Source organism: Erpetoichthys calabaricus, chromosome 2 (genome assembly GCF_900747795.2).
Source record: "Erpetoichthys calabaricus chromosome 2, fErpCal1.3, whole genome shotgun sequence".
Taxonomy (NCBI): domain Eukaryota; kingdom Metazoa; phylum Chordata; class Cladistia; order Polypteriformes; family Polypteridae; genus Erpetoichthys; species Erpetoichthys calabaricus.
The window spans coordinates 153,560,195-153,576,450 of record NC_041395.2 but is presented as its reverse complement, the minus strand read 5'-3'; the positions used below and the strand labels follow the sequence as shown (position 1 = coordinate 153,576,450).

Below are 16,256 nucleotides of genomic sequence, written 5' to 3'. Positions count from 1 at the left end.
AAACTAAGAGATTGTTGTGTTTTACTTTTGATTGTGTTCTTGGCATATGAATTCTTGCAAGCAAAATATTGACTATGATTTAGGATTCTGAAATTTGGCTTGACAACTGTGTGTTTGACTCCCTGATTACAAATCTTTGTCTGTTTTCTTGTTCTCTTCTTATCTTGTAGTCTTATTCCAAACTTTATTCTGCCTCAGTCATTTTTGGCAGAATAATTAGTACTTTCTGAAGTGACTCCCACATCGGTGAACCTTCAGAAGTCCTTTAAAGTGATGTTCATTAAAGCAGCAGGTCAGCCATTCTTGACTTCAAAGAGACACCAGCATGCAGTCCCCCAATGGCAGGGTTGAAGGTTATTGATCTTCTGCCATTTCTACCTGACATTGTCTATAATGGGCTTCCTGTTTCCAGTTTCTCCAGCTTGAGACAAAGTTCTGCTACATTTCCAACCCTCCTTGCCTGATGCAGGGTCAGGCATCCCTAGCACCCAGTTTATACATAACAAATATTAAACATAATGATAACAAAAATAATAAAACACTACAAAAATAGTAAGAACAAAATGATAGTGTGAGTGAGTGAAATTGGTGTAGTTTACCTTCAAGATGATGATGAGTGAGATTCTTGTCATCCTCATCATTGGAAGAGGCACGTTTCTGAAGTGAGACATTCTCAGCATGCTCAGCTATCATTCTGATCAAATCTAAAGCCCCATCACACTGAAGTTGATTTCCATTTACATACAAATCTCTGAAATAATATCATTGATGTACCAATGAAGATGAGTATCTCTTTCAAATTAGTCAAACCTTTACTTTACTTATTTTAACAATAATAATCCAATGTTATTCTGTATACTGCTGGTATACAATGTGTTACATAAAAAAACAGAAAAAGATGAAGAATAATAAAAATCACAAAAATTTCAAAGGATATTAACATACAGTACAAAACAGACATACTTAAAATGTATACATTTTTAGAAAGGTTTTCTTATGAAATAAGAAAGAACTAAAAACAAATTTAGCTTTTGTACTTCAATAATTGCTTTGTAATTAATCATGTACAAAGCATGTAACAGCAACAGATTTGAATTTCTTAATAATATACATTCCTAAAACATTTCATGACATACTGAAAGAAGTATGATTTGAATGTGTTTTATTTTCTGTACTACAGTGCCTTCATTTAAAAGCAATGCTTAAGCTCATAAACATCATAAAGATTGATGCCTTTCAGCCACAAAACAGCAAATGTTAGTTAAGTGAAATACACTGCAGGTCAGGGGTTTGATGAAAATCCAAAAATGCTGATATTCCATATTATTTTCATAGTATAAGCAATGATAGCTCAACACTTCAGAGAATTAAAAAACTTAGAGCCTCACCTTACGGCGCTTTGAGTTATAAACAAACCCAGTAAGTATCCACTAGCTGGGCCCAAGTTACAATAACATAGGCTCAGTGACACAATCTGACAGTTTCCACTGAGTCCACTTAACAATCCTTTCAAACCTTCATCACTGAACCTAAAAGGATAAAATAATGTAGCAATAAAAACAAAAACAATAACCAACAAACCAGCCATACAAAATGAATTAGTTGTACCTATAATTGAATTATATAAAATTAAAAAAGACTGATTAATCACTCTCCACTATACAATTAAATAATCTGATTAGCAAATGAACAGCCAAGTAATTACTTGTATAACTGGAAATATAAAAAGTAAATGACAGCATAGCCAATTTAGGCTTTATTAGGACCAAGTAACAAAAGCACTCTGTGGCCAAGTCTGGCCAAGAAATGTGACTTTATGCCCAAATATATTTTGTTTAGTAAAATAGGAAAAAAACAGGAATTTACTTGACTCCAGAGATACCACAGTTGATAATTGGTCACATTGAAGAACTGAAGAATTGAGGATTTGAAGATAAGCCTAAGACCAAAACTCTGTCAGGAACACAGATTCCTTGCTATTGTGGAGGGATATAGTAGTTGTGGCAACCATTGTTTATATCGAGCATGGACATATATATATTGTGACGGATGGCCAGGGCCCATGCCTGGCCGGGATGCCCCTTCACCACATCTGCCAGCGGGACAAGGGTGGGAAGCCCAGTATCTCCCCCCTGGATGCTAGATGGCAGCCTCCCTGGGTTGCAGTGGTGCCTCAGACTCCCCCAGGGCTTCATGGGGGTTTGAGTTCTGTACAGCTTTGTAGGGTTTCACAGGCGCCGCCAGGGGGTGTTGCAGCAGGAGCTGCTGGCCCCTTTTGGGCACTGGTCTCACCTTACCTGGAGCACTTCCAGGTACCCAATAAAAGGGAGCCAGCAACCACCACTCAGCAGCCAGAGTTGGGTGGAGGTGGACAAAGCTTGCTGAGGAGGAGTGGTGGTGGAAGGGAGGAGAAGATGAAGAGTGCTTGGTGACTGTACTGTTGCTTTGGGACTATGTTGTGGCTGGAGGGATTACGGGGAAGACGTGCCCTCCAGCTGAAGAAAAATAAATAGTTTATTTGTTTTTACATGTGCCTCCGTGTCAATCTGTGTTGGGCTTACTATAGCGCCTTTCTTACTATATATATATATATATATATACTAGCAAAATACCCGCACTTCGCAGCGGAGAAGTAGTGTGTTAAAGAGGTTATGAAAAAGTAAAGGAAACATTTTAAAAATAACGTAACATGATTGTCAATGTAATTGTGTTGTCATTGTTATGAGTGTTGCTGTCATATATATACTGTATACATATACACATATACACACACATATTCAGATATATTATATATACATATACACATATATTTTTTATATATATATTTTTTATATATATATATATATATATATATATATATATATATATATATATATATATATATATATATATATATATACACACATACATACATACATATACACACATAGATGCACTTACAATAACATAGAAATCAATATAAACAACATTAACATCATTATCATATGAGAATATGAAGTAATATATAAGAAGCACATTTCATATAAATATAAATTATTAAACAGTAAAATCTTCTTCTATAATTTGCTACCGTGGCTTTTCGTTGGTCTGTCCAGGATTTTAAATCACCTGTAGCTTGCAAACCGTTTCACCTATTGACTTGAAATCTGGTACACATATAATACGTCACGTCTGCTATCCGCTTTATGGGTGATGATTGTATTACTCTTTTTATGTTTATTTTATTTTAGAATCAACTCCTATCTGCGCACACCAGGGCGGCCGTGGGCAGATGCGTATGGTGTATTCACTCCATGTTATCGTGCATTGCGCTGTCACTGGTATTTTGATAAAAGAATTTGAACAATATATAAGAAGCATATAAATTATTAAACAGTAAAACATTAACATTTAAGAAGTAAAGTTACATTGAGTACTACTGCAGTGCCTTCGGGTATACCTCATTTTTTGTTTGCCCATTACATGCTTAAATGTATACATTTTTTGGTGTACCTACCCGAGAACACGCGACATATAACCGAGCGTGGGAGAAGCATGGATTTTAAACACGCGTTGAGTTCATCTGTTGGTCTCCCTCGTGGAATAACTGGTAATGTTTGACTAAAATGTACAGCGAGTAAAACGACATTACCTCCTTTTTTTTTTTTACGATCTCTGAGATCTTGCTTTTTTCGGTTCAAGGCTTCATAAGCTCTTTTATGTGCCATGGTGTACTTAATAAGTACTAATTATCCCAAACCATCATCTTTGAATGTTGCAAGACTTTCGCCTTGTATGTAGATCGGGGTAATTACATTCATTGCATTCCTAGTCTGAATCACAATCTGATTGTATGGGTGGTTACCTGGCACTGTAGGGTTGCCACCCGTCCTTTAAAATACGGAATCGTGCCGCGTTTGAGAATGAAATTGCGCGTCCCGTTTTGAATCAATACTGGACGGGATTTATCCCGTATTTTTTTTATCATTTTTTTTTTAAAGCAGCGTCTCATGCAAATCATCCCACACGCATTTTATGAAGATGCCTCCTTTCCTACTTTGGATTGGGTAATACTTGATGTCATCGTTAGTTTGATTGGTGTTTTTAACTGTCCAGTGAGGAGGGCGTGTCTTTTAAGTACAGTCTGCAAAGTGTTGGCACTGAGATGTGGCATCAGCGCCATAGTTGAAGCCCCTAACGTTGCGGTCAGCAAGTCGGCTAACATCCGCCATGTGCCGTCTTTCAGTTGCGAGAAGCAGATCATAGAATGGTTGAAACTGTTGCCCCTAACGTTGCACCACGGCGTGTGGTTCGTTTATACCTCGTGTCTTCTCATTAAACTTTTATCTCGCGAATATATTATTGCAATCCGCAGCGGGAGCGTTTCTATAAACTTAATTGAAACTTACGTTTTACACCGTGCTTTGTTTCCCTTATGAACATGCTTGTATGCTTAACTCGCTCCGTTCTCAATTGTTTAATTAATTTTTTGCTCTTCGCTGTTTGCGGCTGTTCCTCCATTTCCCCCTACTTCGTTCTTTTATCTCGCGAATATGTTATTGCAATCCTTAACGGGAGCGTTTCAATAAACTGATTGAAAATAGTTTTGCATTTACCTTTTTAGTAAAAGGCGAGCTTTTAAGCCTGAGAAATCACCCCGTAAATGCACACGTTTAATTGCACATGTGTTAATATGTATGCTTACACAGTATTAAAAGACAGTCAAAAATTAACGTCATTTACCTTCGTTCCCGCGTGTGACTCGTGCTGTAAATATCTTCCTTGTTTTTAGTTCACGTGATTACGTAGGAGGCGTGATGACGCGATACGTGACTCCGCCTCCTCCATTACAGTGTATGGACAAAAAATATGTTCCAGTTATGACCATTACGCTTTGAATTTCGAAATGAAACCGGCCTAACTTTTGTAAGTAAGCTGTAAGGAATGAGCCTGCCAAATTTCAGCCTTCCACCTACACGGGAAGTTGGAGAATTAGTGATGAGTGAGTCAGTCAGTCAGTCAGTCAGTGAGGGCTTTGCCTTTTATTATTATAGATATATATATATACAGTAATCCCTCCTCCATCGCGGGGGTTGCGTTCCAGAGCCACTCGCGAAATAAGAAAATCTGCGAAGTAGAAACCATATGTTTATATGGTTATTTTTATATTGTCATGCTTGGGTCACAGATTTGCGCAGAAACACAGGACGTTGTAGAGAGACAGGAACGTTATTCAAACACTGCAAACAAACATTTGTCTCTTTTTCAAAAGTTTAAACTGTGCTCCATGACAAGACAGAGATGACAGTTCTGTCTCACAATTAAAAGAATGCAAACATATCTTCCTCTTCAAAGGAGTGCGTGTCAGGAGCACAGAATGTCACATAGATAGAGAAAACAATCTCTAGCAAACAAATCAATAGGGCTGTTTGGCTTTTAAGTATGCGAAGCACCGCGGCACAAAGCTGTTGAAGGCGGCAGCTCACACCCCCTCCGTCAGGAGCAGGGAGAGAGAGAGAGAGAGAGAGAGAGAGAGAGACAGAGTTTGTTTTTCAGTCAAAAATCAATACGTGCCCTTCAAGCTTTTAAGTATGCGAAGCACAGTGCAGCATGTCGTTTCAGGAAGCAGCTGCACAAAAGATAGCAACGTGAAGATAATCTTTCAGCATTTTTAGACGTGCGTCCGTATCGTCTAGGTGTGCGAACAGCCCCCCTGCTCAATCCCCATACATCAGGATCACAGATAGTCAGCGCAAGAGAGAGAGAAAAGTAAGCAATCTAGCTTCTCAGCCATCTGCCAATAGCGTCCCTTGTATGAAATCAACTGGGCAAACCAACTGAGGAAGCATGTACCAGAAATTAAAAGACCCATTGTCCGCAGAAATCCGCGAAGCAGCGAAAAATCCGCGATATATATTTAAATATGCTTACATATAAAATCCGCGATGGAGTGAAGCCGCGAAAGGCGAAGCGCGATATAGCGAGGGTTCACTGTATATATATATACACATATATATACATGGTGAAGCAAAATGATGTTAACATTTGAATGGCGGAAACAATTTATTCACAAAACATACTTCATATGTGCAAGATGATTTACAGGAATGCCTCAACCTGTTCGCCATCATGTTCAACACATGTACCATATGTGGCACATAAATTGCCCACAAAAATTGTATGAAAGTATATACAGTACCATTAGTGTTAACATAATTTTGACTCACCCTGTATAAATATATACAAACCTTGATTATCTGTCACTCGATTAACCGTCAGTCTCCATTAACTGGCAGAGCAAAAAACAAAAACAAAAAAAAAAAAACATTGCACACGCCAGCATCTGCCTACTACTACTGCCACACAATATGCTATGAGCTCTGCACACTGAAACAACTCTCCTTTCTGCTAGCGCTTTGTGTTTTTCCCCAGCACTATGTGTCATGCCACATTTTGAAATCACAGTGTCAGATATATACCTTCAGTTTTAATAGTGTTTCATAACTTTTATCTTTTGTTATAATTAAACTACTATACATTGTTATGCCCAATAAACATATGCGTATGGTGTTGGAATTGTCACACAAAATTGAAGTTAATAAATGTTTATGAAATTGCAAAAGCTCTTCAAGTATTGCTTCAATTTACGGAGTAGGAAATAGAACAACAGTGAATGATATAAAGCATGATGCTGACAAAATTGAAAAAAGTATTGTAAATGGAAACCACTGATAGTAATGTTGTTCTGAATTAATGATAATGTTCTTCTGCATTGTCATTTTCTTTTTAAATCCTATTATATTATGTTTTGTTGATATATTGTGACATGCAGGCAGCCTGTCACGTGATGTACAGGAGCAGAAGGGGCGTAATGCTGTGTAAGGCTGAGTTTATACTTCATGCAACGTGACGTGTGCTCCTGCAGACACTACTGCTGCGCAAGTGGTATACTGTTTAGGCCGGGTTTATACTTCACACGATGCGATGCAATGCATGCTCCTGTGGGCACTACTGCCATGAAAGCGGTGTACTATTTGTACTTGCGCATATACTTTACGTAATTCTGGAATATTCCACCAAGTGGCAGTGCTAGATATCATCATGGTGAGAAAACGTTGAGCTTCGTTGTGTTGTGAATTACCTGAAACATCAATTAAATTCCTTGGCACAATATCTCTGAAAAGGATGGATGTTTAATGATTACATCTATCAATCCAGGGATGCGCCCATTCCGGCAAACATTGGGCATGAAACAGAAACAATCACTGGATGTGGCATATGTATAGATATAAACCCAGCATATGCAAACTTATGAGGAAGATATTCTTAATAAATAAAATGTTATGACCAATACCCCCCCAACCTGACCCAGCTCCCCCCACCTAATTTTGCTATATATTGCCTTTGATTCTTGTATGTCTAAGCATTATCCTCTGATGAAGGCTCCTGGTAGGGTTAGAGTTAGGGTTATATATAATATTTTTTTTTGTAATTAAGATTAGAGGAGCAGAGTTCCTGGAAGGTAATGTTCATACCATTGTTCCCAGAAGGGTTCTGAATTGATTTCTTTATCTTATTTCACAACTACATTTTTTTGTTCTTTTACATCCATCATATCATATCTGATGAAAGCTTGTTAATTAATTTAGTCCAGTATCTGCTTGTCCTTTTTAGCTTCTATGACTTAATGCTCAAAGTATTCTTCTCATCTACTATATTTTTTACTTGTCTGTACTGTCACACTTAAAAACATGTATTTCTTTAACATTAATTGTAAAATATTTCTTATACTTGCAACTGATATTCAGCTGTCTTCACCCTGACCTAACAATCCTCTTCTCAGAATGTTCCTTACTGGTCTTCTTTATACACTTACATCCTATGAATATTTCTTTGAAACAGTTGCATTTTTATGTCATAAACACTGTGCAACAGAGCTATAAACACAGTGATCCTTTATCAATAGCATTTGTGATATGATTTACTGCAAAACACAGCAATAGAAAAGTTAATGGTGGACCGATTGTGTAACAATGCAAGCATTTACCACAGTACTGTAAATATTGGTAATTTAAAGACATAGCAAGAAACAAATAGCAAATAACACGTGGAACTGCAACGTGCCCTGTAATAGCTGATATAAACACATAACCACCAAAGTACTTAACATTCGGGAATATTTATTTATATAAAAAATAAGGGATGGACGGAAACATCTGAGCAATGTGATGGTGGTGAAGCTGTTAATATGGTGCCTCACAGCCCCAAAGTCCTGAGTTCAAACTGTGAGGCATTTGTTTGTTTCCTAGGTGTATATGTGGGTGTCCTCCCACACCACAAAAACTTCAAGGTTATGATGACATTTTTGGTATGGATGAGTGTGAACAAGCATGTAATTGAGCCCTGTGATGACCTGGCACCCTGTCTGGGGCTGGTCTTTGCTTTGCACTCAATACTGCTCAGAGAAGCACCAGCTCTCTACAACCCAAAAGGTGGATTAATCAGGTTGGAGCAATGGATGAATAGAAAGTAATGCTGAGGTAAAAAAGGACACAGTTGTGCCTATTATCTATATGAGCAGGTTACAGACAGGTGCTAGAATCCCTAAACTGCTTGAAAAAGAGAGTTTACCAAGTGGTAAAGAAATACGTATAATTAAAACATCTCTGACATCTGTGCTGCAGATACATTTTTATACATTTCTTGGATACAGTTTTTAAAAACAAATAATTTAACAAAGTATATAAACTGCATGCACATAAGAATAGATTGATAGTCAGAGATGATTGACAGTGCAGTGAAGAATGCAAGAACATATTATTCCAGTTAGAAAAAAACTAGAGGGACAGGCAGTCTAAAATCTAAGAGAGTAAAGATAGGCTTTCAAATATGATTTTAACGTTATAATCAATGGAGCCTCACAAACGGCAAGAGTTCCACAAAGTTGGCACCTTTACAAACAAAATTTATTGGGAGATGATAGTGACACTTCAGTTAAGTGTAGGATTTTTTACTCTATAACATGGAGTAGAATTATTTACTGTAAATTGTTTTTTCCAACTAGGCAGCAAACATGGGAACTCTAATGCCCTCTATGTCTCTGTTTCAGGGTACTTTACAATACTTCATCCCTATGTCAACCATTCTAGCCATTTTCCGAACCTGTTTTCTGCTAACAGAAGTTGCAGGGAGACTTTTTTTAGGGATTAATAGATGCAAAGTAAGAATTAGATCTGCAAAGGATTCAAGTCCATTCCAGGATATTGTCACAAGGGCACCTACTCACTCAAACCATGCTAATTCAGAATACCCAATTAACATCCAGCCTAACCTGAACTAAGAAAACTAAGATGTTGTGAATACAGCTGGACATGTCAAGATACATGCTAAAAAATGAATATTTGCTTTGATTAAGATACAAAACGTACATGCCTGAATGTTTTACTGCTTGCTGTGTACACAGTCAGTGTTAAATCATTGTGTTTTTTTCATAAAACATACATATAAACTATAAACAGTCACAAGGAGACTTACTCATTGTAATCCAGGTTAACTTCTTGCAGTGCACTAAAGCACATGGCTTTTCCAAGGCGCTCGGCAGACCAGACGTCAATGCCACAGTCCAGCAGTTCCAAGTGAGTAAAAGGGTATCTTGTTCTGCCACAGAGTTCCAGGACCAATGACTGACATTTAAGAAAAAAGCCAACAACAATATGTGTTTTATTAAAATATAAACCTAATATCCACTATTTTTAATACAGAAGTAACAGGCTCAATTCATTTATCAACAGTATTACTTAAACTATTACTTTCTAAACTGCCTCAAATATTTTCACATTTTATTTGTAAATGGATAAATCAGTCATCAAGCACAATGAATACTGTGACCAAAGCCTGAAAAGGATCTAAAAAAAATGTAGAGTTTTTTATCGTAATGCACAATATCAATAGTTTGCTCCTGTACTTCTGTAGCACAATCCCCTTTGAGAGACAGAGGTGAAGTCCAGATAGGCTGTGTTCCACAGTGACTCAGAGGAGTGAATACACCAAACGATGGAATCTCTTGCTGCCATTTAGTAAGTTGGGTAGTTCCCAATATATTTCTGTTACGTTTGTTTTTTGAAACATACTTTGTGATAGTCTGAACTGCAGACAGATTATGTGATTAATTATGTGGCATATTAAAAGGATAGTCATACACATATAGAGGTGAGGTGCAAGCTAATGAAAACAGCCTTTCACCAAATTGGTGACTCAGAATTCTTAGTCAAATGACAATTGTAACCAAACTGAACCAATTATTTTCTTCTGTTTTCTTCTCATCTTGTTCAAATGCTCAGGTATCGCGGGTTGCCACATTTCTGATCCAAAGTTTAGACACCAAACATGCTCATTGATATCTTCTACAAGTACAGTAGTGTTATGCTAACATCACACTTCACAATGCAATTGGTTTTCATGGCTAGCAACAGGTGCTGTTACCATCAACAACATCACAGCACTCATTAAAAATAATGCTAAAAATTTATAAGAACAAAAATAAAGGCAGTCATAATGCCAAAAATTGCATGAAATTAACCAGAACATTTTCTAATGATATCTTGATAATAAAAACAAGAATTACCACAGTAACAATTTAAAATAAATCACTCTTCAGTGAGATCCTGTCATTTACTGATTATCCGCCACTGTCCTTCTTAAAATACAAACAATTCAGGACCTTGTATAACCCTGAACCTAGCCAGCCCCAAGTTAGTCATCAGTCTCTACCTACTTTAATATCAATGTACATTCTGCTGTAAAACCTGAAAATCTAATTCATCTTTAAGGAAATGTAACAGTACTTTAAATTAGAAACACAAATTTACCATGCAAAACAAAGAATTCATTCAAAACAAGAATTCATTCTACATTTTAATATAGTAGATATCATTATAAACATGACAGACTTAAAATAAATCTATAATTAAGGACCCTACTTTACTTGAATATCTGTATTAATTAAGTATATATTGATTTATTCTTATTTGCTATTTTGGTATTAAATGTATGAATTCCTGTACTTATTTATTTCTAATTTGTTGTTTTTCTACTTTCCTTACAATTTTTTCTTTTGACATATCATAAACCACTTTGAGCTACATGACTTGTATGAAAATGTACTATAAAATAAATGTTTTTGTATTTTTTAAATCAGACAAATTATATAGGTTTGACTTAGCCATCAGCTACTCACATCTGTGATATGGAGGGTCGTGGGAACTTTATGGTGCTGTATTTAAAATCTGTGCCCGTATTTACCAAGCGTCTCAGAATAGGAAAACAGTCCTAAGTGGCTCAGACTTCTGAGAGTGATCCAAATTTCATCCAACTCTTAGGATTAGGAGTAAAGCATTTTATCAGTTTTTCTAATTTAGGAAATTACTCCTAACTTTGTAAGGTTTTAGGGGACCTCATGATCTGTCCGAGCTTGATAGCAGCTGCCAGAAAATGGCATTCAAGTAGAAATTGACATGCACATCCTGGGAAAGGTGGAATGTTTTGGAAACGTTGAACAATAATGAACTCATAAAAAGATATCAACTTGACAGAGGTAGAATAATATTGTAAGAAATCTTGTACATTATATGATTGATCCATCACTGCAGAGAAGCCACATATTGCCTCGGAAAATTAAAGTGTTGTGAACTTTACACTTTTTGATTGCAGGGAAGAGGCACCTTTGTAATAGTGATGATTTTGGTATGTCACAGCCAAAATAGGTATCGAATTTTGCACCAATCTTTGAACACCATTAAAACACATGACATAATAAGCAGATTATACATTTTGCCTCTGCTCAATGAGCGGTAATGTTAAAGCAAGCTGCATTCATGCAAATTCGACCACACATAAAGATCAAGTGTGGATGACCATCAATATGTGAATCGCAATCAGTATCACAGTATCAGCACAGGTGTAGTAGTCAGCATATTACCCATAGGATTATAGGATTAGCAGCACTGGATGGGTGATTGACAGCGAAATATCACATGGTGAGGTTTGCATTCCACAAACCCGTGAAACAAGTTCAAGTAAGCAAGTGAGGGAAGACGATTGCTCTTGAAGCACACCTCTGGATTATTCATTGTTAGATAAACATGCTCGTTGTCAGGCTTAACTCTCATTTGGCGTGTCTGTCTTGGTGCTGCCATCTCAGTGTTCATTACAATATTATTCATGATGTTGCAAAGTGGCAACAATTACGTGCAGTCTAACTTATTGTATTGATAAACTAAAAATGGTCTTATCTCATCAAAACTTCCTAAATTTTCCAGGTAATCAGCTTCATTTAAAATACTCTTGAGGGTTATAGTTATGATATCTAACAATGTTATGTCCATACTTATACCTAGCACATCTACATTTTCAATTTTAAAATGAACACAAAATCATTATTTTATTTATTAGCAAATGTTATTGATTAGTAGATAATTGCATACCTCAGAGACAATAATATGAAATTAATTTAATTAATATCCTTCTTAAAATTGTTTTTTAAAATATTAGTGGTGAATAACTACATTAACTGCAGAGAATATTTTATAGTGTGCCACTTAGGAATAATCTAAAGCAGTTACTATTCTAGCTACAAGTGAAATGTGAAGAACCAACAAAACTGTTTAAAAAATAAATACCAGCACTGCATTCAATGTAGAATTTCCTTATCCATTTCAGCATTTCTAAATATCCTTTAACATATCTAAAAAGTGCAAATACTACCATATTAATTTCTCAAATATTTTTTTAATATTTTGGAAATCATATTTATTAGAAAGATAGGTTTTGCACAAACAGTAAGGCTGACTTTGAAAGTGAAAAAGTCTAAAAATATTAATTTGGCATATATTAATGTTACGGAGGTGTTGAAAAATTAGACTCAACTTGTGACCTTGCTGATTCTTTAAATAAAGTTCTTTATAGCAAGTGCTATCCCTACAGGTTGTCAGGTAAGAACAGTCAGAAAGAGGAGATGTCTAAATAATTTTTCATTAAGATATAAATCCATGCCACTTATATCGTCAAGAAGTTGTTTACACCAGGGTTAGATAATGATGATTATATAAATGATATGTTTGTGCGTGTGGTTTCTTCTTATGGACGCACAATGATTACGTTTCAGAGACATTCTTGGGCTGGAATAAATATGATATGATGAATCCTGTTGCAGATGAGAATTTGTTCGAGAAGTCTCTCGTAATGATTAACTGTAGACAACTTAATAGAAAATGCTATGAGTTGGGTGTTCCTCTGCACTTGGCTGATGCAGTAACTCTGGGGCGGATATCTACTCCAAGGCAGGGCAAAAATTCTATATTCAGTCTCCACTGGATTTTACAGACTGACAGGTTATATACTAAAAGATTATTGGCTGTGCAATGAATAGTAACCTGTAGGGGACATTCAGGTTTGAAAACGGGAAACGACTGCAGCTGAATAACAAATCATCTGTACAATTACTGTTGTAAAAAGGCATAAAACATATTCATTTTTTATGTCATCAAATGCTTTTTAAGGCATACAAAAGATGTCATAGATTTAATAAATGACCAGGGTAAATGCATGTCTTTTCTTTATAGATATTGCACCTTTGCTACTGCTCCTGCACAACAATCATACTTAGCTCAGCCAAGAAATGTGCAGGTTAACAAAGAAGATCTGCAGAATTATAAGTCTGACAACTGTAGAAAATCAATTATTTGTCTTGCCTTAGAGAGAGCTGGTAATTAATTAAAGCTTTTAAAAGACTCCCAAAAGGGGGACACCAAATCAATGTAGGTTGAGTGAGGAAACTCTGTTTCACTTTCAAGCTGGGATGCAAGACAGTAACAAACAACACAAAACATCAAATTATGGTAGCTTAGTTGAACTTTTTATATCCTATAGAAAAAAGCACATAACGTATGAATTCTGATCTTTAATTTATATGGTTAAGATGGATGAGTTCTTTAACTTGTTATGAAGCTTCCATTGCCTGGACTGTAGTGTGTATCTTCTCACAGTTAGTCTGCACTAATTTGCCTCCACCACACAGAGCTTCTGTGTATGTAGGTGAATGAGTTGCTCTGCACCTTCTTACTAAAGGTATTACTACAAACTCTTTTACAGTTGTACCATGTAGACTATGTGGTCTGCCTATGGATTGCCAAAGTTACAGCCAGGTTTAGAGTAGTGAGCTTGATAAGAAAAGCACAGACCTGGGATTTGCAAGAGTTTTTAAAGGAAGGGACAGAGAAGTCTTGCCATTGGTTTCTTGGATGCACATAAGCCCATCCTTTTTAATGACAATTTCTGCAAACTTCTGTTTATCAAGGTTTCCACTTATTGAATTATAGCCATTTGTTTGAATTTGGGTGTCCAGCTGATGCCTGCAAGAGATGTCTCCATGCTGTCACGTGGTCTAGGATCGATCATCTTATCAGATAAGTTGCAGAGTCTGCAAACCGACATCATAGAAACTGAGACTTTTTAGCTGGCATTAAGAGTGTCTGGTGCCAGGGTCCTGAGTTCCATGCCAGTCAAGAAAAGATGATGCCTGTCCTACACATGCACACGATAGCATGTATACTGAATAACCGTGTATGGATGAACATTTTCATTAGAAAAATAAAAATGAATTGTAAACTGGGGATTTAACCCTTTCTGTGGGACTGCACTGTGACATTTTACAGATTTAAATATAAATTACTGCTGATCATGTTTTTATAATTATGGCTGCACCTACAGGAGCCTTAATGTAATGATCAGAAGTGTTTTGATCTGCAGATCCACTGAATTGTAAAAGCTTGGTGATCATAGTAGCTGGACTGGCAAATCAATAGCACTACAGGGTCTGTTTTCTCTTCAATTAGTATCTCAGACCAAAAATCCTCAGAATCTAACCCAGGGCTTGTGCATTCATTAGAGTGCAGTAACCTGCCAAGGTAGAGTTCAGACCACAAATTATTTTTCTTTGCAAATTCTAAATTTAAAGGAAAACTTATGATAACTAGCTTTAGCATAAGGATCAATGAAGATATTAATTGGGTATCTATAGAGGGTGCATGCATCTTTAAAGTGTCTTCTGTTATACTTGTTGCCAAACAGGATGCAGCCGAAATTCTCAGGTAAGATAAGGGAAGGCAGACAAAGGGAATAATAAAGACCCTGTCTTTTAAGCAAAAAGTTAAACAGGAGGATTCAATACAGGGCAATGCTCCACGGAGTCATCAGTAACCTTGTATGTAATAGTATGAAGACTATAAGTAACTAAAATGGAAACTAGCTTTGGTGACATGAAACATCATACAGGGTATATTCTCTGCCAGTAATATTCTGAAGCAGACAGCTGCAAAAAGTGTACAACAAAAACTTTAGAGATTCTGTAAAATTTGGCTCTGGAATCTGTTTAATCAATCAAATGCTCTGAGAATTAAGCATGATACATCACCACTATTATTATTATCATCATACTTTCCATTCCAGTTTTAAAAGGTCTTTTGCTACTTACAAGGTCAGCAATGTCTTGATTGCTCACAGATACATTCCATATGCACAGTTCTTTTCCAAACATGTATCGTTCATCTCTGATTGTCATGAGCAATGGCTTGAGGTAAACTGGGGGAGTATTTGCAGTGGCGGCCTCAGGAGAAGCAAGGAGTATCTACAGCATATTAAAAGCAGAGATCAGGTGATGCAAATAAGGTTGTCATTATTTTACTTTAGAGAACACAAAATAAAAAGTTATCTTCACACCTAATATATAAAGCTGAATGTATGTTTATGTGTGTGTTTGAGTGGTATACAAATCCACATTGTTTAACCTACCTTCCCCTAAATTTTACACAAATTTCCCATTTTTACAGGATGGCAACACAAGGTTATATTTTGTTCCTAAATATAGTTGGTGTACCCACCTCAAACTTTATGCAACACTTAAAATAAAAGTAGACACCTCATAAAGTACAATTACCACATCACTCAAATCATGTTTGATTTTGGGGTCACATAAATTTTTAGTATTAAAGATGTATCAAAATGACCTAAATTAGCAGCATCCCATGGCAGATAAGATTTTTCCAAAAGCTCCCTGGTTCAGCTTGGGCTCCTCTGCAGTTTCCGAGTGATAAACAGCAGGCTTAGAAATACACAAATTGTATTGTGGCCTCCTGGCTGCTATATGCCTGTAAAGAATATCATTCTATTCATATTCCAAGCACACTGGGTGATGCTGAACAAGTTACTGAACCTGCCAGTAC

At 36.4% G+C, this 16,256-nt stretch overlaps 1 protein-coding gene across 1 annotated transcript in view; it reads right to left on the bottom strand.

Annotated features, from left to right (window-relative positions):
• Positions 1-16,256, bottom strand: part of LOC114643695 (uncharacterized) — a 36,125-nt gene that overhangs the window by 18,239 nt on the left and 1,630 nt on the right. The window contains exons 3-6 of the mRNA XM_028792207.2: positions 15,509-15,661; positions 9,514-9,662; positions 1,389-1,529; positions 600-751 (exon numbers count right to left, since the gene is read on the bottom strand). Of these exons, the coding sequence (XP_028648040.2) occupies positions 600-751; positions 1,389-1,529; positions 9,514-9,662; positions 15,509-15,661 (595 nt within the window). The remainder of the gene's footprint in view (positions 1-599; positions 752-1,388; positions 1,530-9,513; positions 9,663-15,508; positions 15,662-16,256) is intronic.